Source organism: Neopsephotus bourkii, unplaced genomic scaffold, assembly GCF_033783945.1.
Source record: "Neopsephotus bourkii isolate Nb327-2 ecotype Australia unplaced genomic scaffold, CSIRO-AGI_Nbou_v1 NB_580, whole genome shotgun sequence".
NCBI lineage: Eukaryota > Metazoa > Chordata > Aves > Psittaciformes > Psittacidae > Neopsephotus > Neopsephotus bourkii.
In genome coordinates, this window is record NW_026901081.1 from 123,218 (window position 1) to 145,230 (window position 22,013).

At 52.8% G+C, this 22,013-nt stretch overlaps 1 protein-coding gene across 3 annotated transcripts in view; it reads left to right on the forward strand.

Annotated features, from left to right (window-relative positions):
• SLCO2B1 (solute carrier organic anion transporter family member 2B1) overlaps window positions 1-22,013 on the forward strand; it is a 56,747-nt gene that overhangs the window by 21,302 nt on the left and 13,432 nt on the right. For 2 of the 3 annotated variants that reach the window (XM_061351337.1, XM_061351338.1), the window contains exons 3-8: window positions 2,861-2,998; window positions 3,092-3,254; window positions 4,759-4,986; window positions 6,373-6,471; window positions 8,463-8,593; window positions 17,961-18,069. In XM_061351337.1, the coding sequence (XP_061207321.1) occupies window positions 2,861-2,998; window positions 3,092-3,254; window positions 4,759-4,986; window positions 6,373-6,471; window positions 8,463-8,593; window positions 17,961-18,069 (868 nt within the window). Of the gene's footprint in view, window positions 1-2,860; window positions 2,999-3,091; window positions 3,259-4,758; window positions 4,987-6,372; window positions 6,472-8,462; window positions 8,594-17,960; window positions 18,070-22,013 lie in introns of those variants that run through there. The other variant, XM_061351339.1, reaches the window with a different exon arrangement.

A 22,013-nucleotide genomic window follows, 5' to 3' on the forward strand; every position in this document is an offset into this window, starting at 1 on the left:
CAGTGATGGGCAGCTGATGGGAACCATCATGCCATGAAGATCCTGGATACCCATTGAGCTGTGTGCTATGAATCCCAGGGTAAAATATGAACCTAGCTTTGGAGTTTCCATCTGAACTCGTGTATTCAGGAAGCAGTGGCTGGGAATAGCCAGCCTGTCCTGCTGGAATGCAGTTTTAGCAAAGCTGGCTCTGGGGAAGCTTCCCTTTGGCTGGGTGACACTGTCCTGGTCCAAACATAGGTTGTGACATGAGCCAGGAAAGGGGAAGATGCTGCACTGCATGATGCCAACGCATCACTTGTGGTGGTGGTACCCGTGCTCCCGTGCGCCAGCTCTTGGGGAGCCAAGGGAGCTTCACCATCCTCTTGGTGTCCCTGTGCCTACAGAGCAGCCCAGTTTGGCAGTGAGCACGCTTCAGCCCTGGGTCAGAATGAGACACAGCAGAAACCAGGGCCAGGCTGAGCAGCTCCTCTGGGTGGGAGCTGGCTGCAGAACACACAGAGCCAGAGCAATGCCCTGCCCTGGCCAGGGACTGGGAGCAGGGCTGCCAAAAGCAGTGCTTGTGGATCTGGGGTTGTACCCAAGGCTGAGGGCAGCAGCTCTGCAAGGACCCAGGGTACCCAGTGCAGTGAGAGGGCTGCACCCCAGAGCGTGAGCAGCAGCTCAGGGAGGGGATCCTGCCCCTCTGCTGTGCTATGGGGAGACCTGAGAGCAGCTCCAGTGCCTAAAGGGGCTGCAGGGAACCTGGAGAGGGGCTTGGGACAAGGGCCTGTAGGGCCAGGCCAAGGGGAATGGCTTGAACCTGCCCGAGGGGAGACTGAGCTGAGCTCTTAGGCAGAAGCTCTTCCCTGTGAGGGTGCTGAGGCGCTGGCACAGGGTGCCCAGAGAAGCTGTGGCTGCCCCATCCCTGGCAGTGCTCAAGGCCAGGTTGGACACAGGGGCTTGGAGCAAGCTGCTCCAGTGGAAGGGGTCCCTGCCCATGGCAGGGGTTGGGGCTGGAGGAGCTTTAAGCTCCCTTCACCCAACCCACCCTGTGACTCCATGACTCTATGAGCCATCCATTTCCTTAGGGAATGTGGCTGCTTGTGATGCTGTTTGTTTCCACTCATTCTGGGACTGGAAGGATGCCTGTGAATGAGCCACGCAGCAGCAGGAGAGGAGATGCTTTGCCAGCTCCTTGCCTTTGCAGGGCTGTGGGTGAATGGGACGTGGCCTCTGTCCCTATCAGAGCAGTTCATTTGGCACTTGTGTGAGGAGCAGGAAGGTGGATGCTGCTCTTGGCAATGGTGGGGCAGCTTGAGCCGTGTGTTTTCCTGGGCAGCTGAGCACATCCCAAAGCCTGCAAGGGATGAGGTCAGATGTTTTTGTGGGAGGTGACGGTCTTTGACACCATTTCCTCCTCGAAATAGAAAAGAACCGTCATGTTTTCCCAATGGAGATGTGCCCTTGGGATCCGGAGCTTCACAAAAGGAAAGGAAATCAGGGAGTCCCAATTATCCCCCCTGCTCTTCTCTCCAAGGGAGCTGTTTGCTGCTGTGTTTGGAAGGGCTCGCTCCCATCCCAGCAGAGCTGCTGCCAGCACTGGGAATGGCTGTCTGCCTCGGGCTGGACCGGAGCAGGAGCGTTGCGCAATGTCCCAGTTCCACTGCTGGATCCTGAGGTCGAAGCCAACACAAACTTGGAGCGTCCCAAGTGAAGGGATTTGTTGGTCAAAGGCACTTCCAGCTGAAGGAACAGCACCCTCCTCGCAAGCACTGACCCTGTGGTCACTGCTGGCGTGTTCAGGGGCCATGGCCCCGTTTCAGATGGCCATTGATGGTGGGCAGTTCAAAGGCTGATGGGGACAGGTTTATGCCCAACGATCAGTGGGGTTGAGTGCGCCCCCAGCCAGTTTGCTGATGGCACCAAGCTGTGTGATTGGGTTGATGCGCTGGAGGGAAGGGATGGGATCCAGAGGGACCTTGACACGCTTGTGAGGTGGGCTGATGCCAACCTCATGGAGTTTAACCATGCCAAGTGCAAGGTCCTACACCGGGGTCGGGGCAACCCCAGGCACAGCTACAGGCTGGGCAGAGAAGAGATTCAGAGCAGCCCAAGGAGAAGGACTTGGGGGTGCTGGTCAATGAGAAAATGAACATGAGCCGGCTTCAGTGTGCGCTTGAGCCCAGAAAGCAACCGTATCCTGGGCTGCATCAAAAGGAGCGTGACCAGCAGGGTGAAGGAGGTGATCCTGCCCCTTTATTCTGCTCTGGTGAGACCTCACCTGGAGCACTGGGTGCAGTTCTGGGGTCCTCAACATCAGAAGGACATGGAGCTGTTGGAGCAAGGCCAGAGGAGGCCACGAGGATGCTCAGGGGCTGGAGCAGCTCCTGTATGGAGCCAGGCTGAGAACATTGGGGCTGTTGAGCCTGGAGAAGAGAAGCTGCGTGGAGACCTCAGAGCAGCTTCCAGTGTCTGAAGGGGGCCTATAGGGATGCTGGGGAGGGACTCTTCATTAGGGACTGCAGTGATAGGACAAGGGGTGATGGGTTCAGACTGAAACAGGGGAAGTTTAGATTGGATCTAAGGAGGAAATTCTTTCCTGTGAGGGTGCTGAGGCACTGGAATGGGTTGCCCAGGGAGGTTGTGAATGCTCCATCCCTGGCAGTGTTCAAGGCCAGGTTGGACAGAGCCTTGGGTGCCATGGTTTAGTGTGAGGTGTCCCTGCCCATGGCAGGGGGGTTGGAACTGGATGATCTTAAGGTCCTTTCCAACCCAAACTGTTCTATGATTCTATGATCATACGTTTGTGTAGGAGCTGCACTGGGTTCTGTTGCAGCTCACAGTAACCGTGCCGGATGCTCTCTTTTTGTCTTGGCAGTTCTTTGTCTTGTGCCACGGGTTTCTGCAGCTCTCCCAGCTCCTGGTCTCTGGTTATCTGAAGAGCTCCATCTCCACCATCGAGAGACGCTACGGCCTCTCCAGCCAGACCTCGGGGCTGCTCGCGTCCTTCAATGAGGTGAAAACCAGCTCGCTTCTCCTGGTGAATGCTCTCCCCACGCTCCTGGTGCTCCCCGCTGAGACCTCTTGGTGTGTGTGTGTCCTGCTGCAGGTTGGGAACACGCTGCTCATCGTCTTCATCAGTTACTTCGGGAGCCGGGTGCACAGACCTCGCTTCATCGGCTGTGGGGCCATCCTCGTCTCCCTGGCTGGGTTCCTCATGTCTCTGCCCCACTTCATAACGGGACCCTACAAGTATGACCAGTCCGTTGCCAGTAGGTACTCTAGGAGCTTATCTTATGCCTTTGGGGACAGTGAAAATGAGACCTTCCCTGGAGGGGTTGGGAGCTGCAAACTGGAGGTTTGTCCTCAAGGGATTTGAATTGCTTGGGATTGGAATCATCTCAGTCCTAAGAGGCAATGGATGCTGGAAAGCAGAGCCAGGGGTAGCTGGGACCATGGGAAAAGGCATGAAAAGAATCAGAACATAGGCTGCTCCTGTTTCTCCTTGTCTTTTGCACATCCACACAGCAGACAAACCCTGGGTACCGGGAAGGTCTTCTCCAGCCATTGGAGCTCTCGTCTTCCATATATTGAACCGAGTTGTCCTCATGCACATGAATTGCTCCCTTATTGTCCTCACATAGATAAGATAAAGTCTCATGAGCTCTGTCACCTTTATGGGAAGGAAACAAGAGGTGCGGGAAGGAGCTTCTCTCAACCTGATGGGGCAGCTTTGGGGGTGAGACACTGGTGTCTGCCATGGGTGAGTGGTGGATTCACACCCAGCTTCTGCCTTTGGGCCATCTCACCTGGCACCCCCGATCTGGCTCAGCTGTCTGTGGGTTCAAACTGAAACGGGGGATTCAGGTTGGAGATGAGGAAGCAATTCTTTACTATGAGGGTGCTGAGGCGCTGGCACAGGGTGCCCAGAGAAGCTGTGGCTGCCCCATCCCTGGCAGTGCTCAAGGCCAGGTTGGACACAGGGGCTTGGAGCAAGCTGCTCCAGTGGAAGGGGTCCCTGCCCATGGGAATGGATGGGCTTTAAGCTCCCTTCCAACCCAAACCATTCCATGATTCTATGAATGCTTTCAGCCTCTAGACCCCCCCAGAGAATCAACCTCCTGTGAGAAGCGTGCAGCTCTGAATCGCTCATGGAGGAACAGGTCACGGATTTGGGATTTTCTCCCTGAAATAAGGTGAAGGAATGAGAAAGGAAAGAAAGGAGACAGCCACGGCCTTGTTACCTCCCTAAATCCTGCTGTGAAGCTCCAGCAAACCTTCCAGAAGCATCCACTGACCAGCTTCTCCCTGTCTCATCAGCTGCAGCCACCAAAGCCTTAATGGGTGAATAAACCATGGCTGCAAAGAGGGGTCAGGAACTAAGGACCGTTTGGAAACCATCAGCCATGCTTTGCAGTGGTGTTGGTGCAGGTGCTGTGTGTAAATGCTGTGCAACCATGGCAATCCTGCTGTAACCACCACTGTCCTTCCCCCAGGGCTTTAAGGAAGATGAAGGTGCTGGAATCAGCGCTTTCACTTTGACATCCCTTTCTGAGGGAAATGAGTTCTCATTTCCATCCCTGGCAGTGCTCAAGGCCAGGTTGGACACAGGGGCTTGGAGTGAGCTGCTCTATGGAAGGGGTTGGAACTGGATGAGCTTTAAGGTCCCTTCATCCCAACCCATTCCATTATTCCATGTCTGTGTGCTTGCTGCTATCCCAGGGAAGCTCTTCTTCCATACAGAGCTCCTTAGCCCTGCTTCCCTTCTCATCACAGGCATGTTCAGCAACACCACCGACCTGTGCCAGCCCGGGGTCCCGGGCCCCCAGGGGAACACCAGTGATGCCGGCTGCACCCCCCATGCTGCCAGGGAGAACCATGAGGTTCTCCTCGTCATGTTCATTGCCCAGGCGCTGCTGGGCATCGGTGGTGTCCCCATCCAGCCCTTTGGGATCTCCTACATCGATGACTTCGCCAGTGAGAGGAACTCCCCCCTCTATCTGGGTAAGGCTGGGGCTGCTGTGGGCAGGCTGAGAGAGCTGGGCTGGGGCAGCCTGGAGAAGAGAAGGCTCCTGAAGGGGAGACCTTAGAGCAGCTCCAGTGCCTAAAGGGGCTGCAGGAAACCTGGAGAGGGGCTTGGGACAAGGGCCTGTAGGGCCAGGCCAAGGGGAATGGCTTGAACCTGCCCGAGGGGAGACTGAGCTGAGCTCTTAGGCAGAAGCTCTTCCCTGTGAGGGTGCTGAGGCGCTGGCACAGGGTGCCCAGAGAAGCTGTGGCTGCCCCATCCCTGGCAGTGCTCAAGGCCAGGTTGGACACAGGGGCTTGGAGCAAGCTGCTCCAGTGGAAGGGGTCCCCATAGCAGGGGTTGGAGCTGGGTGAGCTTTAAGGTCCCTTCCACCCCATTCCATGCTTCTATGATGAAGAGGGCAAATCAGGATTAGGTTGATAATTAGGTGCTAATTGGTGTTAATGAGAGCAGGGGTTGCTGTATCCCTTCTGCTCCAGGCAGTGCTAGAAGGTTCCTGCAGAAACAGTTCATCTGCTTCAAGCTCGCACAAGCTGCAGAGAGCAGGAGTACTGGAAAACGTGGTTCAGGGGACATGATGGAGTGCTGAGATGGAGAGGAACGGCATAACCTTGTCTTCCTCCAGAAGGGCTTCAGCACAGAGAAGAGGAATAACCTGATCTCTGCTGTTCACAGCAGCTATGGGGTTAAGATGCAGCTATGAAGACTTTGGTCAGATATGGGGAAAATCATAGGAGGTTCAATAGGCAGAATCAAGCACCTAGGAAGTGGGCAAGTATCCTTCAGAGGGGATGCTGGAGAATTGCTTGGTGTCTAAAAGAGATGACTCGTGTGCTGGGATGGCCTTTGCAGGTCTTTCTAGCCCTTTTTAGCTGAATTGGATAACAAGGGTGGCTGAAAACCAGTTGTTCTCATCAAGAAACTGGGAGTACTACATTAGATTTTGCTCTGGTACATGCTCCAAACCTCTGAACCGTATTTGAAAGGCTCCTCTGTTACAATGGGATCTTGTGTGCATTTGGGGTTTTTACCAGTATTTCACACAGGAGAGTTGGCTGATAACTTTTCTCTCCTTAACCTTGTAAAAACCATTGCATTTCCTGCATTTCTTGTGCCAAGGGGCACATCTTGTTCCCGGGTGTATTTCAGTCTTTCTAGGAAGCTGAAGAAAAGGGGAAGGAAGGGTCTGAGTTTTGCAAACCCTTTCCTGTGAAGGGAGCATGGAAAGCACGGGGCTGTTGCCCTTTGAATGGTGTGGGATAGGAAAGCTGCCAAGGAAGCAGCTGTGCTGGAGGGGGTTGTATGGACCTTGTTCCATCCCTGTCCTGCCTCAATATTCCCTCTCTGCTCTCCTCCCTCTGCAGGCATCTTGTTCTCTGTGACTGTCATCGGGCCAGGGGTGGCCTTCATGCTGGGCTCTGCCATGCTGCGCTTCTACGTGGACATTGACAAAGTCACTGGAGGTGGGCGAATGTGTCCTTGGAGACCCAGCAGCATCCTTCACGCTGCATCCCATGCACTGAGCCAGCCGCTCGCTGAGCATCCCAATGCCCCATGGATGAGGGTGCAACCAGGGTGTCTAAAGGAAAGATGGAGAGGGGCTTGGGACAAGGGCCTGTAGGGACAGGACAAGGGGAATGGCTTTAATCTGCCCAAGGGGTGTTGGATATGGAGCTGGATGAGCAGTGCGTGTTGATAATAGAGATGCATTTAGGAGCTTTGTCTCCTTTTCAGGGCCTCTGGTTCATTCCTACTCACTGCCTTCACCAGTGTTTTTTGCCCTGGACTTTATCATTATACACATATATGATGTTTGTAGCACAAGAGCACACTCTAGTCTTGATCTGCCTCCTCCTCTGAGGGTTATTGCTGCAGCTATCCATCCTCTTCAGTGGGTGAACTATGGAGAGGTGCCTGGAGTCTTGTCTCACCTGATGAAGCAATGGGATGAAGGGTTGCTGTTTGCCTGCACACCCTGATGCTCAGTTCTTCTAAACCATCTTCTGCACATGGACCTTAAATGAGAAATGTGCCCAAGCAGCCAGCACTGGAGAACACCCAGTTTTAGAGCTGTCTTCAGCCTAAAGATGGTTTCACCCCACTGGGACCAGCCAGCGAGCTGGGGCTGCTTCATGCTAAACCTAACTGAAGTCCCTAATGTAATTTAACTATGAAAAAACACAACTTGGTGTTTATTCAGGAGCAGATTTAAACCCCCAGTTTGCTGAAAGCATCCTGCAGGGAGGAGATGATGCAGTTTCTTTGGCCTATCGCTTGCTCCTGCCATAGATGGGAGATGAGATGCGGCTGCATCCGCTGTGCCGAATCCAGTGAACTGGTTTCAGGTTTAATTGCACCCCCCCAGTGAGGGTAGCTCACTTGTGTTAAACCTCACCATGAGCAAAGAGGCTTCTGGAAGCACTCATTTCCTGGGGTTGCTCGTGACTAGAGCCTAACCACAGGTATCCCCTTTCCCTGTACAAATGGATCTTGGTTCACGCTCGCCCTGTTGTGAGTTTGCATCCTGGCTCCTGCATGTTCTGTGTTGTTAATGCCAAGTACCAACCCTACAGAAAATGTTATATTTGGCAGTGTCCTGAGGAGGATGGGATGAACGGGGGGAAGACAGGGAAGAGGAAGGGATGATTTTAAAGAAGGGCTTCTGTTGGTTGAACTGCAAACCAGGCCCTGATGGATCAGACTGGTGGGAGCAGCTCCATGGTCCAAGTCCTGCTGTGAATGGGGTCCTTGTGTGGGTAGCCAGACTGTGAAGAAATCTAAACCAGTGGTCTTGGATGCTGAAAGTGAACTGTAGTTAACTCCATTTTCATTCTAATAAAGGGGTTTTCTGAAGGGAAGTCAAAGGGGAAAAAAAGGGAAAGGAAAGGGGAAGAAAAAGGAAAAGAAACGGAAAGAGACAGGAAAGGAAAATAAGGGAAATGAAAGGGAAAGGGAAAGGAAAAGGAAAGGAAAGGGGAAGAAAAAGTAAAAGAAAGGGAAAGAGACAGGAAAGGAAAAGAAAGGGAAATGAAAGGGGAAGGGAAAGGAAAAGAAAAGGAAAGGGAAAGGAAGTCCTATTGACAGATACTCTGACTTAATCCCCTTGAGTATTTCCAAGCTTTGTCACAACATGGTTATCCCTAATCTGAAAAGGCTGTGATGGGGATGCTTTCCTTTGCCTTTCCAACTCAAGCCCATCCCTGTCCCAGTTGTCTCCATCCAAAGGGCTCAGTGGGTTTTTAGACACTAAAAATGGTGATAAAGGAGAATGAAATGTGATTTAGCACCATGGAATGACTCGGGTGCAAAGGCTGCTCAGCCCCCAGAAGCGATGCTCCCCAGACTGGGAGCCATTGCTTTGGAGCAGGATGATGCTTGGGACACCCATCACCATCTCTTCAGGATCCCTCCATTCACCTTTGATTTAATACCCCTATCTCCATGTGTGTTGCAGGCAAAGTCCAGCTCACGAACAAGGACCCGCGGTGGGTTGGAGCCTGGTGGTTGGGTTTCCTGGTGGCAGCCAGCCTCGTGGCCCTGTCTGCGGTGCCTTATTTCTTCTTCCCACGGGAAATGCCAAAAGAGGTAGGAAAGGGGCTGCAGATTCCCCTTTGTGTATTGCACACAAGTCCCTTGTGTATTCGTGTGTGTGTTCCTCCATCACCATCACCATTACGTGCTGCATCTGTGGGAAACATGACTGTGGATGTGGTTGTGATGTATGTAGCTGCATCCCAAAGTCAGTTGTGAGCTGTGATTTGGTCTCATCTCTCATGTCAGAGGCCTTTTTGTGCTGGGCTCAGTGAAACCCAGCGTGGTGCAAGTAGCTTAATGGATGGGATAATCTCCTTGTTGGGCACTGGAGTAGTGCCTGTGTGTTGATCCCTCTGCATAGGCAGGATGGGGCTTGGAGCAAGCTGCTCTAGTGGAAGGTGTCCGTGTGCATGGCAGGGGGTTGGGATTGGATGAGCTTTAGGGTCCCTTCAACCCAATCCCATAGAATTCCATGATTCCATGAGCAGTCTATCACCTTAAAGTGTGTGACCATTTCCCTGAGATCTCTTCTCTGGTCGAAAGGGTTTTAGATGCTTTCCATCCCCTAAACACCCTGGCTCTGTACAGCCCTCAGTGATAACTGACAGGGAAAACCCTTTAACAGCCTGAACATGTCACTTCAAGCCAACGTCTGTCTGCCTGCAGCTTGTTCAGGGGATGCTTGTCGCTGGCTCTTGCTGGGACAGTCCTTTACTCCATGCTTACTACAAGGGTTTTTACTCCTCTGGAGCCTTCCTGAGGGCTTCAGTGCTCACCCCAAGCTGCAGAAGGCTCCCAAGCACTTCACTGCCTGTGGGTCCCGGCGTGTCATGAGGGGTAACCCAAACCAAAGGACTCTTTAAGAGGAGGCATCACGCTCCGGTTTGGAATGTTACAGAGGCTGCTGGCATGGCTTCGGAGGTGAAGTTGCACTCAGTTGATACTCCAGCCTGTGTAACTGCCTTTCACATGTGCGTTCCCTTGGGGCACTGTCGAAACTTGCTTGTCTGAACAAGCCCATGCACTGCCTGGTGCAGGATAATTCTTCATTTCAGCTTCTGCTGCTTGCATTTCCGCAGGGATGAGTAGTTCTCACAGAGGTTTGGGTTTCATGTGCATGGGAGAATGGGGCTGCTTGTAGCAGTTACAGTTCTGGGGGTATTGTAATCTGCCCCTGGGTTATGAATCATAGAATCACAGAATAGTTTGGGTTGGAAAGGACCTTAAGGTCATCCAGTTCCAACCCCCTGCCATGGGCAGGGACACCTCGCTCTAAACCATGGCACTCAAGGCTCTGTCCAACCTGGCCTTGAACACTGCCAGGGATGGAGCATTCACAACCTCCCTGGGCACCCATTCCAGTGCCTCAGCACCCTCACAGGGAAGAATTCCCTCCTTATCTCCAATCTAAACTCCCCCTGTTTCAGTCTGAACCCATCACCCCTTGTCCTATCACTGCAGTCCCTAATGAAGAGTCCATCCCCAGCATCCCTATAGGCCCCCTTCAGACACTGGAAGCTGCTCTGAGGTCTCCACGCAGCTTCTCTTCTCCAGGCTCAACAGCCCCAATGTTCTCAGCCTGGCTCCATACAGGAGCTGCTCCAGCCCCTGAGCATCCTCGTGGCCTCCTCTATCCTTGCTCCAACAGCTCCATCCCCTCCTTATGTTGAGGACCCAGCACTGCACACAATGCTGGAAGGAATGCTGTGTGGTTTTCAAAGGTGCTGTGGTCCTGCAAGGGAATGGGGTGTGAACTGAGTTTAGAGGATAAGGGTGATCCTGCTTTGTCCTCATGAAGCTTGGTTCACTTTCAAGTCATTTGCAGATGATCCATGTTCAATGCACAAGGGTGGCACAGTGCAGCTCAGGAGAAAGGTCCTTTATTAGGGCTGATGGCAATCTTTGTTTCATAAATGGCTCTTGAGGGAAAATAATGCGCTTTGAAGTGAAACAACTGACTTTGATTTTGTGCAAGTGCTGCTCTCTGATCAGTCTGAGCCATTGGGAAGAGCTTCAGGGAGGGACTGGTTGGCTGTTGGTTTATAGAGGCAGCAGGAAGGGTTGTGAGTGACTGTAGGGAGTGCTCCCACATGGCTGGGCGCATTTATCCCTTTGTATCCTGGAGCTGCTTCAATTTTTCCCCATTTTACCGTTTCCACCAGAAAACTGTTGGAAACTGCTTCTGGTAAAAAATAATGATGGGAAAATAACAGAAGTGATGGCAAAATTCGAACCCCTTGAAGGATGGGGGATGCCAGGACCAGCCGAGCCAGTTCATGACCATCCCATGGGGTCATCAGTGCTGGACCAGCAGTAAAGAGCTCGCAGCCAGGGTTCCCCTCCAAAAGAGCATCAGTCAGGGATATATGACAAAGCCCTGCAGAAGGGATGGGTAGAGCTGTTAAGACATGTGATGGAGAATGGAAATGTCTGTCTCCAGGTGTAAAACTCAGCTCTGGTAGAGCTTTGACCCCAGTTTTCATAGAACAATAGAATCCCAGATTGCTTTGGGTTGAAGGGACCTTAAAGCTCCTCCAGCCCCAACCCCTGCCACAGGCAGGGACCCCTTCCACTGGAGCAGCTTGCTCCAAGCCCCTGTGTCCAACCTGGCCTTGAGCACTGCCAGGGATGGGGCAGCCACAGCTTCTCTGGGCACCCTGTGCCAGCGCCTCAGCACCCTCACAGGGAAGAGCTTCTGCCTAAGAGCTCAGCTCAGTCTCCCCTCGGGCAGGTTCAAGCCATTCCCCTTGGCCTGGCCCTACAGGCCCTTGTCCCAAGCCCCTCTCCAGGTTCCCTGCAGCCCCTTTAGGCACTGGAGCTGCTCTAAGGTCTCCCCTTCAGGAGCCTTCTCTTCTCCAGGCTGCCCCAGCCCAGCTCTCTCAGCCTGGCTCCAGAGCAGAGCTGCTCCAGCCCTTAGAGCATCTCCATGGCCCTTCCTCTACCCCAGCTGGAACAGACATCCTGTCTAAATACAGCTGCAGCTTCAAAGACAATCAGCATTTCCTTTGCTGCCTTTGCTTTCAGGGCTCCTTCCTGTCTAAAGCAGGAATAAAGCAACCAGCAGCCACAAGCTGCAAGCACTTGAAGCATCAGCTGGGTTTTCTCTGTTTGTAAAGCCCCAGCACAGCATCTTACCCACACCAAATACCCATAGGCACATCAGCCATAACAGCACATAGGAAAAGCACAGACCTGCTCTGTCCACAGAAGAAGCTGAGATGATTCTCCACCACCAGCTATAGGGTTCATTCTTGGAGGCCAAAGGCTCAAGCTGTCTTTGTGCCTGTCTGCAGACCCCTGCCTGTCTCAGTAGGTGATGAACCTGCCTGGGATAACGTGTCCACATTGAGCTGTGGATGCATTCCACTGCTTCAGAGTCCACCAGACGAGATCCCAGTGATGCAGACCCAGTCCTTCACCCTCCCAAAGGGATTATTCCTCTTCTCTCACCCTACCTTCATTTGTCCTTCTTTCTCCTGCCTTACTCTACGTAACTTATCAGAGCCCTTGGTGGTAAATCCATACCAAACACCATCCCCTTCAATGGGCATCGTCCAGCAAGCACTAACAGCGCATCCCTTTGCCTCTTTTGATGCTCATTTGCCTCCTCCCATCAGCCAAGGCAGATCCCCATTACTTATTCTACGACCACATTTCAGCTTCTCTTTTATTTGATAGCCTCTTCCTTTGAAGTTCCTGGGATGATTTGTGCACCCAGGGTTAGCATCAATGATTGTCAAAGTTCTCTCTTTTGATCTTCCTTTTCATAAATCAATCACTTCAGACACAGAGCATCTTTATTCCTCTGCTTTGATACTTGCCAGTGAGTTTCTAGCACCAAAGCATCCCAAATAAGCCCATTAAGGGATGATCACAGCAAAGCTGTAAAGTTGTCCTAGAATCATGGAATGGTTGGGTCGGAATGGACCTTAAAGCTCATCCAGTTCCATCATGATCCCAGGCAGGGGATGGGAGGACGAGGCTGTTACTGGACAAACTACTTCCAGTCAAAACCATTATTTCCCAATAATTCCAGTTTAATCCTGCCTCCATGGACCTGAACTCTTTCCCTGGGACTGTGCCCTGGATTATGGGGAACTACAGCATTGGAGCACTTTCCAGTCGCTGAGTAGCCAAAGCTTAGCTCATTCTTTACTATCTGTTGATGTTGTGTCCCAACCCAGGCAGTTGTATTCTGACTGTTAAAGACTTTCCCTTTAGGAAAGGCCTTTCTTGGGCACGGTGTCTGTTGCAGGCTCATTGCCTGTTGCATTGCAGCAGGTAAAGCACCTCCCCAGTCGCTGTATCCCTATCGGTGATGGGAAAAGGGTTGGAAAGGGGAAAGGTGATCTCAGGAGCACCTCAAACAAAAGCAGGAGCTTTGCCCTTGCTCAGCATTTCTCCTGTACAAGATCTGTCTTTCCCAGCCCATTATCTCCCAGTTCAGGTTTCATTCTGTGACATTCCAGTCACACAGAACCAAACACCTCCCCAACCTGTGTGAAAGGGGTGAGTGAGAGACGCTTCCTCCTTGCCCTGACAAAGCCTCTCCTGTAATGTCAGCCTTTGTCATCTGCAAACAGACGCCTTGTGAGAAAGCTGGGATGGGTTTTATGGGAAGCAGGTCTGCATGTCCTGGCCGTGTCCAGGCCCTGGTGCTGTCACACACCCTCTCTGGGTATCAGTGCATCCATCACTGCTTCCCTCCTAAGCCACACTGGAAGGGGTGTTCGGACATCACCATCCCTGATGGAGGTGGCCTTGCTTGGTGACTCCTGTCCCACCAGTCCCAAAGCAGGTTTATGATGGGAGAAGCTCCTGCAGGTACAGTGCAGCCAGGACCCCTCCTGCCCTGCGCTGAGGATGCCCCATGGATGCTGCTCTTGGCTGCACACAGGATTGCACCAGCATGTCTGAGCCTGCAGGGAGCCTCCTGCCCTTCACCAGGCTCTCTGGGGACTTCCCATCCCCTTCCCAATGCACAGAGGGTGTTTCAGGGCGCAAACAGCTCTGTTTGGGGTTGTTCTGGGTGCTGGCATGGTGGGAAGGTGCTGGAGCAGTGATTTGACCCTTCAGTGCAGGCAGAGACATTGCGCAACGGCGCCGGGGGAGTGCAAAATCACATCTCCAGTGTCTGTGTGGGGACAGATTGCAGCATTTACCCAACCCCTCCCCTGTTTGTCCAGCAGTGACCTGGTGTGCTTCCAGTGATGCTGACATGGGAGGTGATGGGGAGCTCTCCCCGATGCCTGCTCCAGTTTGGGTTAGCAGGGAAAGGTTAAAGAGAGGGGAGAAGGGAATCTGGGGCTTAGCCTGGAAACTTCATCCCTGGGATGCTCTGAGGCTGCCTCATTGAACCTGCCTCAAGGCAAAGGTGTATAGAGAGCATTATGAAGGGAGCTAACGGGGGGACAAGGGCAGGGCGTGGAGGTGCTGTTGGCAGGAATGGGATGACCTCTGTGTTTAGATGTTAGAGGGAACTCTATAGATGGGCACAGCCGGTGGCTGAATACAACCATCCCATTCACACAGCATCACAGTATGGTAGAGATGGGAAGGGACCTCAAAAGCTCATCCAGTCCAATCCCCCTGCAGAGCAGGAACACCCAGATAAGGTTACACAGGAACGTGTCCAGGCGGGTTTTGAATGGCTCCAGAGAAGGAGACTCCACAACCTCCCTGGGCAGCCTGGTCCAGTGTTCTGTCACCTCACTGAGAAGAAGTTTAAGTGGCACCTCTTGTGTTCCAGTTTGTACCCATTGCCCCTTGTCCTATCATTGTTTGCCACTGAGAAGAGCCTGGCTCCATCCTCGGGACACTCCCCCTTTATATATTTATATACACTAATAAGGTCACCCCTCAGTCTCCTCTCCTCCAAACTATAGAGACCCAGCTCCCTCAGTCTCTCCTCATAAGGGAGATGCTCCACTCCCTTCATCATCTCAGTTGCCCTGCGCTGGACTCTCTCCAGCAGGTCTCTGTCCTTCTTGAACTGAGGGGCCCAGAACTGGACCCAATATTCCAGATGAGGTCTCATTCCACGCGAGCAAGGTGCCTGTGGGCTGGTTGTTGGGTGCTCCAGGAAGCCCGGTCCCTGGTGGGACCCACGCTGGCTGCGAGAGGCACAGGGATGCGTTGTGGGCAGCGTGTCCTTGGCAGGAGGAAACAGATTCCTTCTCAAGCTCTTTGTTTGCTCCAGATGAAAACAGCTCCTCCCTGACCCTGTTTGGCACCGAGCTGGGGATGCGCAGCCAGAGGGGAACGCTCCAGAAGCATCACATTGAGCAAGGAAAACCTCTCAGCCACAGAGCCCGGCTTTTATCCCCTTGTGCAGGGCTGTGTTTGAACAGCCCCAGGGCTGCAGCACCTCTGGCTGCCCTTCTCCCAGGGGCAGTGGCAGCAGGGGGAGAGCAGGAGGCTGGCTCGTAGGGAAAATGCTTTCCCTGCAAAGCAAGTCCTGGTCTCAACCCTGCTCAGACCTCGGTTATTCATGGCCATGCAGGGGAACAGGGCTGGATGCCTTTAATCGTGGAGATGAGAAGGATCTGGGGAGACCTCAGAGCAGCTCCAGTGCCTAAAGGGGCTGCAGGGAACCTGGAGAGGGGCTTGGGACAAGGGCCTGTAGGGCCAGGCCAAGGGGAATGGCTTGAACCTGCCCGAGGGGAGACTGAGCTGAGCTCTTAGGCAGAAGCTCTTCCCTGTGAGGGTGCTGAGGCGCTGGCACAGGGTGCCCAGAGAAGCTGTGGCTGCCCCATCCCTGGCAGTGCTCAAGGCCAGGTTGGACACAGGGGCTTGGAGCAAGCTGCTCCAGTGGAAGGGGTCCCTGCCCGTGGCAGGGGTTGGGACTGGATGGGCTTAAAGCTCCCTTCATCCCAACCCATTTTGTGATGCTATGAAAGACAAACTCCAGCTTCCTTTCACTTCACATTTAGGTTACAAACTCTCTCCTCTCTGCTCTAAGACTGCAGTGTTTCCCAGAAATACATCCAAGCTGTTCCCTCAGCTTCCAGCTCTTTGTCCTTCAGAGAGGAATCACTGCTGGGCGCTCTCTGCTCATCCAGAAAACCACAAAAAGCCCCAAATCCCCGAAATTCCCCGCTCTGAATGCCTCTATGTGAGCATGACCCCTGCGAGTGGGATGTTCCTGTGCACATCTGCCTTAGCACCCACTCGAGGAGCAGCTGCTGTCTGCACATGGAGCCAAGCCCTTGAGGAGGAGGAGGAGGAGAACTCCTCTCCCCAAGCTGGCTTGGACCCCTGGTGTATTTACTTGCTGTCTGAAAGGATCAGGAAGTGCATTCCTCTGGGATGAAGCAGGGACATTCACATGCTGGGAAACAAAGATGCAGAGGGACCGGGATCAATCCTGCCTCCTCACTGTGGGCAGGAAGGAGAAGGATGCTGGGTCTACCATCAGAGATGCTCAAGCCCTGCTGCTGATGCTGTGCTCCTGCCACAGAGGATGTGAGCATTACTCAGAGCAGGCAATTGGGCAAGCTGGAGTTGGAAGGTGCAATAACATGGGCTGGTTGCTCAGCACTGCCCAGACTGCAACAGCACCAAGCCAAGGAAAACCAGACAAATGTGGGAAGCACCTTACACAGGTCCCCACGCTTGGATTTTTCAGGATGATTCCCTAAAGGATGGGTGCGTGTCCATCAGTGAATGGGCTCCCACTGCAGCCCATGTTTTTGTAAAGGGATTTTGTCTATAGCCATCACGTCTAGCCTCATGTGGGGATTATGGAGGCTTTTGAGGAAGGAGGATGAAGCTGCTCCATGCTTTCCATTAGGAAGAGCATCCCTGACCTGAGCTCAACCTGGGAAAAGCCAGAGAATCCCAGCCTGGTTTGGGTTGAAGGGACCTTAAAGCTCATCAAGTACCAACCCCTGCCATGGGCAGGGACCCCTTCCATAGAGCAGCTTGCTCCAAGCCCCTGTGTCCAACCTGGCCTTGAGCACTGCCAGGGATGGGGCAGCCACAGCTTCCCTGGGCACCCTGTGCCAGCGCCTCAGCACCCTCACAGGAAGCCACATTTGAGAGGTTCATTAAACCCCGATCTCCAGCAATAGAAGCCATGAAGTGAGCGCTATCACTTTCTCCTTGTAGAGGCCGGTCCACAAGGGAAGGTGGGAGTGCAGCAAGGATGTTTTGACTTCCTCGATGCTTAATAATCAGCCTTGTTTTCAGAAGAAAAGAGACCATTTTAGCCCAAGAGCTGCCCAGTTCTCTCTGTGAGTTAAGGACATCTCATTTCTGTTGAATGAACTCATTGGTCTGTCTCAGTGAACTGGTGCTGACTGTTACCACAGCGCTGCTGCTGAGCCGATGTGCGATGCCAGAGGCTGAGCTGCTGCAGCCAATGTGGGTGTCAGAGGCTGAGCTGCTGCCTCTGGCCTTGGGCTAAAAACACACTGCGGTTTTCCATGAAAACCACACTTTTGAGCACTTTCTGCTATTGCATATGGATAATAGCACGTCTATTGTCATTAATGCCCTCCATCCCAGTGATTCCCTAGCAGCCTGCAGAGCAGGGGATGCGATAGCCAAGGGAGGAATCCTCTTCTCCCTTGGCTTGCTGCTTGCTGGCAGGAGAATGATGCCCGGGGTGTTGGACCCTTGCCTCGGACGTGCAGTCATCTAATGAGGCTGCAATGGAGCTTGGATGATTCAAGCCCTCCATCTTCCATCAGCATCTCTTTGCTTCTAAGCAGCAGCACCAGGTCCTGTGGGCACCCAGGTTGGTGACCCACAGAGCCCTCAACACTGGATGAGGCTAAATTAAGCAGAGATACACGGATCCATCAGACCTCCAGCAGCAAAGATGCTCTATGCTGATCTCCATAGAGAAGGATAAGGGGGAGAGAGCTGCAGGATCTGTCCCGTTCCACGGACCAGTGTGGGCAAAGGCACTCACACAGCAGCTTGTTATGGTACTTATGGAGATGGGGGGGAAATGCTCATCCTCCACCCAAACCCAGCATCCAAACCTTTGGTTGGAGGTCTAGGATCATTGCTCTTTCAGTTCCTGTGCTTCCTTCCCCCCTCCCATGGTAAAGCAGATCCTCCGGGGAAGAAAAGTATCTCCCTAAGGTTATCCAGGTTTCTGGATGCAGAGATGTATACCCCTTGAGTTCCCAGGTTCATGTGAGCTGAGGACATGCTGTGCTGTACGTGGGTAATGGCCTAGAATGGTATTTAGGAAGTGGGATTGATTACAGCGGGGAAGGTGGCTCTTATCCCTGTAACAGAGATGTATGCGTGGATGCTCCCACCCCACAGGACATGGGCCGAGCCCAAAAGCATTGCAGACTCCATCTCCAGGCTGGGCTGCTCTCTGGCATGAGTGGGGAGGGATAAAGGGGGTTCAATGGGAAAGGCATGGTGAGGGCAGTGACAGCCTCTTGTGTGTCCCCAGGTGGCGAATGGGATGGAAAGCGACAGCAAGAAGAGTGAGGATGTGCTCAGCCAGCTCAGGGCGAGATCTGAACACGTGCAAAACCTCTCTCTAACCAAGTTCATCAAACGTAAGTGTCTGCATCCTCGGCATCCTGCTTGCATGGGTTCCCTCTGCTTGCACAGACACACGTCCTGGCAGTGGGCAATGGAGGGACTTGCAGTCATGGGATGGGGTGGGATGAAGGGGGATTAAAGCTCCTCCAGCTCCAACCCCTTCCATAGAGCAGCTTGCTCCAAGCCCCTGTGTCCAACCTGGCCTTGAGCACTGCCAGGGATGGGGCAGCCACAGCTTCTCCATTCATTCCATCCCAGTCTCCCAGCACCCTCACAGGGAAGAGCTTCTGCCTAAGAGCTCAGCTCAGTCTCCCCTCGGGCAGGTTCAAGCCATTCCCCTTGGCCTGTCCCTACAGGCCCTTGTCCCAAGCCCCTCTCCAGCTTTCCTGCCTCTCTCCATAGCAGAGGTATCATTAGATCTGCAGGTCTCTTCCTGGTCTGCTCACAGCAGATGCTTTCCATCACATCCACACTGCTCCATTCCATCTCATGCTGATCAAAGCATCTGGGGTCGGTAGCTTGCGGTGTTGTGTGGCTTTGTGGCTTGTCTAGGCTGTGGGAAAAGGATCCCAAAACCTCCTCAGAGCCCTAAACAGGCAGGAAAAGGGTGCAAGGTGCAAGCCATGGGAAGGGAAAGAGCCCCATTTAAAGGGCTTTTGCAGTATGGGTGCACTGAGCTGCCATTGCCCATCTCTCAGGTCAGTGAGAACCAGACCCCCAGCATCACCCCCAAAAGCCTCCCCAGACTCCCTCTTCCAAGCCAGGTGCCCTCCCTGTCCTTCCAAGGACACCCAGGCCTGATGTGTGTTTGTCTGGGGTGGTTTTAACCCAGTGCAATGCGCTCAGTTAGCACTGAGCAGGCTCTTTGTGCTGCAGGGATTCAGCTGGGCTTTAGCCTGCTCCGAGTTGTTTCTATTGAAGGAAACACTCTGCACTTGGGCAGTTACTGAAGGGAAGAACCTTCTGAAGCCAGCCCTATCTCCTCAATAGCATCCCTTTCATGTATTGGACATTCTCTGTGTTATTGAGGTCAGTGCAGGGCAGGCACGGCCGGAGCAGCACGGGAAGGTTCGTGTTCTGCTCCTTGCACTGTTTGCTCGCTACCTTAATGCTAAATTAGAGGAGCAGGCTGAGGGTTTATCCCCCCACTGACCCTGTTGGGTCATCATTGAGAAACCCCCTGTGACGGGAACAGATTTATCACCCTCGGATGGGATTTTTCACCCCGATGCTGCTCTTTGCCTCTTTAAAATGAATAGGACTGGGTGAAGAGGGAAGGGAAGGGTTGTGTGGGGTTGAGCTGCAGCGCTGCTGTTGTCAGGGCTGTGGGGCTGTGCTAATAGAAATCCAATCTTTCTGAGAATGCAGCCCCCAAAGCCCAGTCCTAAAGAAAATGAAGTGTCCGGATGTAATCATAGACTCATGGAATGGTTTGCGGTGGAAAGGACCTTAAGATCAACCAGTTCCAACCCCCTGCCAAGGGGAGGGATGCATTACTGGGATCTCTAACACAAACCTCTTTTTAGAGCTAGAAAGTGGGTGGGAACTAGTGTGTGGTGGATAGATGGGGACAATTTGGGTGAAATCTCAGGATTGGGGTGAAATCTCAACTACAGGTCACCAGAAAGAGGATTTTGCCTCCCATTTTATGACCTTTTTTTTACTTATTCTGTTTCTGTTCTTTTTGGATGCTGGAGAGGGGCTCTTCATCAGGGGCTGGACAAGAGGTGATGGGTTCAGACTGAAGCAGGGGAGGTTCAGGTTGGAGATAAGGCAGAAGCTCTTCCCTGTGAGGGTGCTGAGGCGCTGGCACAGGGTGCCCAGAGAAGCTGTGGCTGCCCCATCCCTGGCAGTGCTCAAGGCCAGGTTGGACACAGGGGCTTGGAGCAAGCTGCTCCAGTGGAAGGGGTCCCTGCCCATGGCAGGGGTTGGAGCTGCATGAGCTTTAAGCTCCCTTCATCCCAACCCATTACACGATTCTATGATTTTTTCTCTCAGCAGGCATCCTTTCCTCTCTTTTATCTCTCCTTTTCCACACAATGGTTTATGAAAACAACATCTGGAGATTTTCCAGCCTGAGTCACCTTGGAATTTTATGCCTTCTGTTGTTTGAGAAGAGAGGCAGAACGAAACACACGTGATGGGGAAATGCTGTAGGACAGTCTGGTCTCTGTGCTGTGCTCATACTGAGCCTTTTGTACATCACACCCCAGTACAAAAGGATTACCCATCCCGAAGGAGGATGGTCCCAGTTTGCGGTCTCAGCAGGCTGGAGGTGATGCAGTTGTGATGTGGAATCTTTGAGAGGTACCTCCTTGGCTTGCCTGGTTGCATCTGGCATCTCTGCCTGCAGCATGGGGCGCAGAAGGGCAGGAGATGGGCAGTTAAGAGGTGGGCTGTATCAGTCCATCAGCAGAAATGACACAAAGCAGATTCCTATCGTATCTGACAGGAGAAATAGCAACCTGTATATTAATTCAGCCTTGATGCTCACACCTTTTCACTGCTTGTAACTGATATGTTAGTTTTATGGGCAAGGGGCTAAGCCTTGTGATGGAGATGGATGTTGGCAGCACCTCATCTGCTTGCTGGTCCATCTGCATCTTGAGGGGAGCTTTAATAGATGGTCCCAGAGCTGCTCAGTGCTTTGGTGCTATCCTTGGAAGAGACAGCCCCAGAACTGCCCAGTGCTGATGGCTGTGGGTCCCCTGTATGGGATGGGATGGAGGAAAGCCTTAGGATACCAGCAGGGATTGGATCAAACAGGAACTGCACAGGTTTTTCCATGGGATATTTCTGCCATGTTATCCCCACATCCCATGTAAAACAGAGTCCTCCCTCTGAGCCACCCATAAGGGATGGCTGCAAACCCAACCTGGACCAGGATCACTTCACCTGGGAGAAAGGCAGCATCTCCCATTAGGAAGCATCCCTTTGCCTGTCAGCTGGAGGGAACAGGGATGCCAAAGCACTTGAGGATGCTCCTTGAGAAGCATAAGGCTGAAAAGCACCTTTAAGGGCTCATCATTCTCTTAAGGGCTTGGCAGAGGCAAGCCTTACATTACTAAACTGACCTGGAGCAGAAAGATGTTCAGAGATGTTGTTTAGTCTCTTAGTTCAGCTTAAATGATGCAAAATGAAGCGTGATTATGGAGCAGGAAATGCGTTCTGTCATTTGTTCTGTTGCTTCATTGCACATGGAAAGAACTGAGAGCAAAAGGGAATATTTCCCATTTGCTTTATTGGGAACGAAATGCGGATGGGTTAGAGCCCATCCCATAAAGTGCTTCATGTTCCCCCTTTCTCTGGAAGCCTCTGGGCTTTCAGTGTTCCTGGGGCAAGGTGTGAGGAGCAGAGAGCAGTTTGCACAGCCCTGGGAAGTCTGCCTCAAGGACAGGAAGAGCTTTTCCCTCCCCAGGCTGCAATAACAGGATGGAGCCGTGTACAGGATAAATCCTCAGGCAAAGCACTGGGGACAGAGCCAAGCAATGAGGTCAGTTAACCCGAGGAGGGAGCAGCATCCACTCGCTGAAGTTAGAAGTAGGAAAGTCAAAGCACTGTTGGGACTGCTTTTGGCTCCCGCACAGATGCTGTGGGTGACATTGGGTTGCACCCCGCTCGTTGCACTCACCAAGTGCTCCGTTTGCAGGCGTTGGACCTGCTCTCAGTAATCAAAAAGGTAGGATTTAGCCTCAAGTAATTTCCATTGCTAATTCCTGCTGAAAGCACCTTGGGAGGATGTGCAGCTTCTGTTGCACGTCCTGGGAATTAAGCCATTAAAGGTGATCTTCAAAGCAATTAAAACACTGGGCTTGTGGCTTGTTTGGGGGGGTTTATCTCTGGTGCCTAAAGATGGATTCAAGGATATTCTTGTGTTATGGGTTCAAAGCTTCTGTTTGCTTTTAGCATCTGCCCAGCTTCTTCTCTGGAGCTGTAAGGCTGAATGAGTAAATAGGTG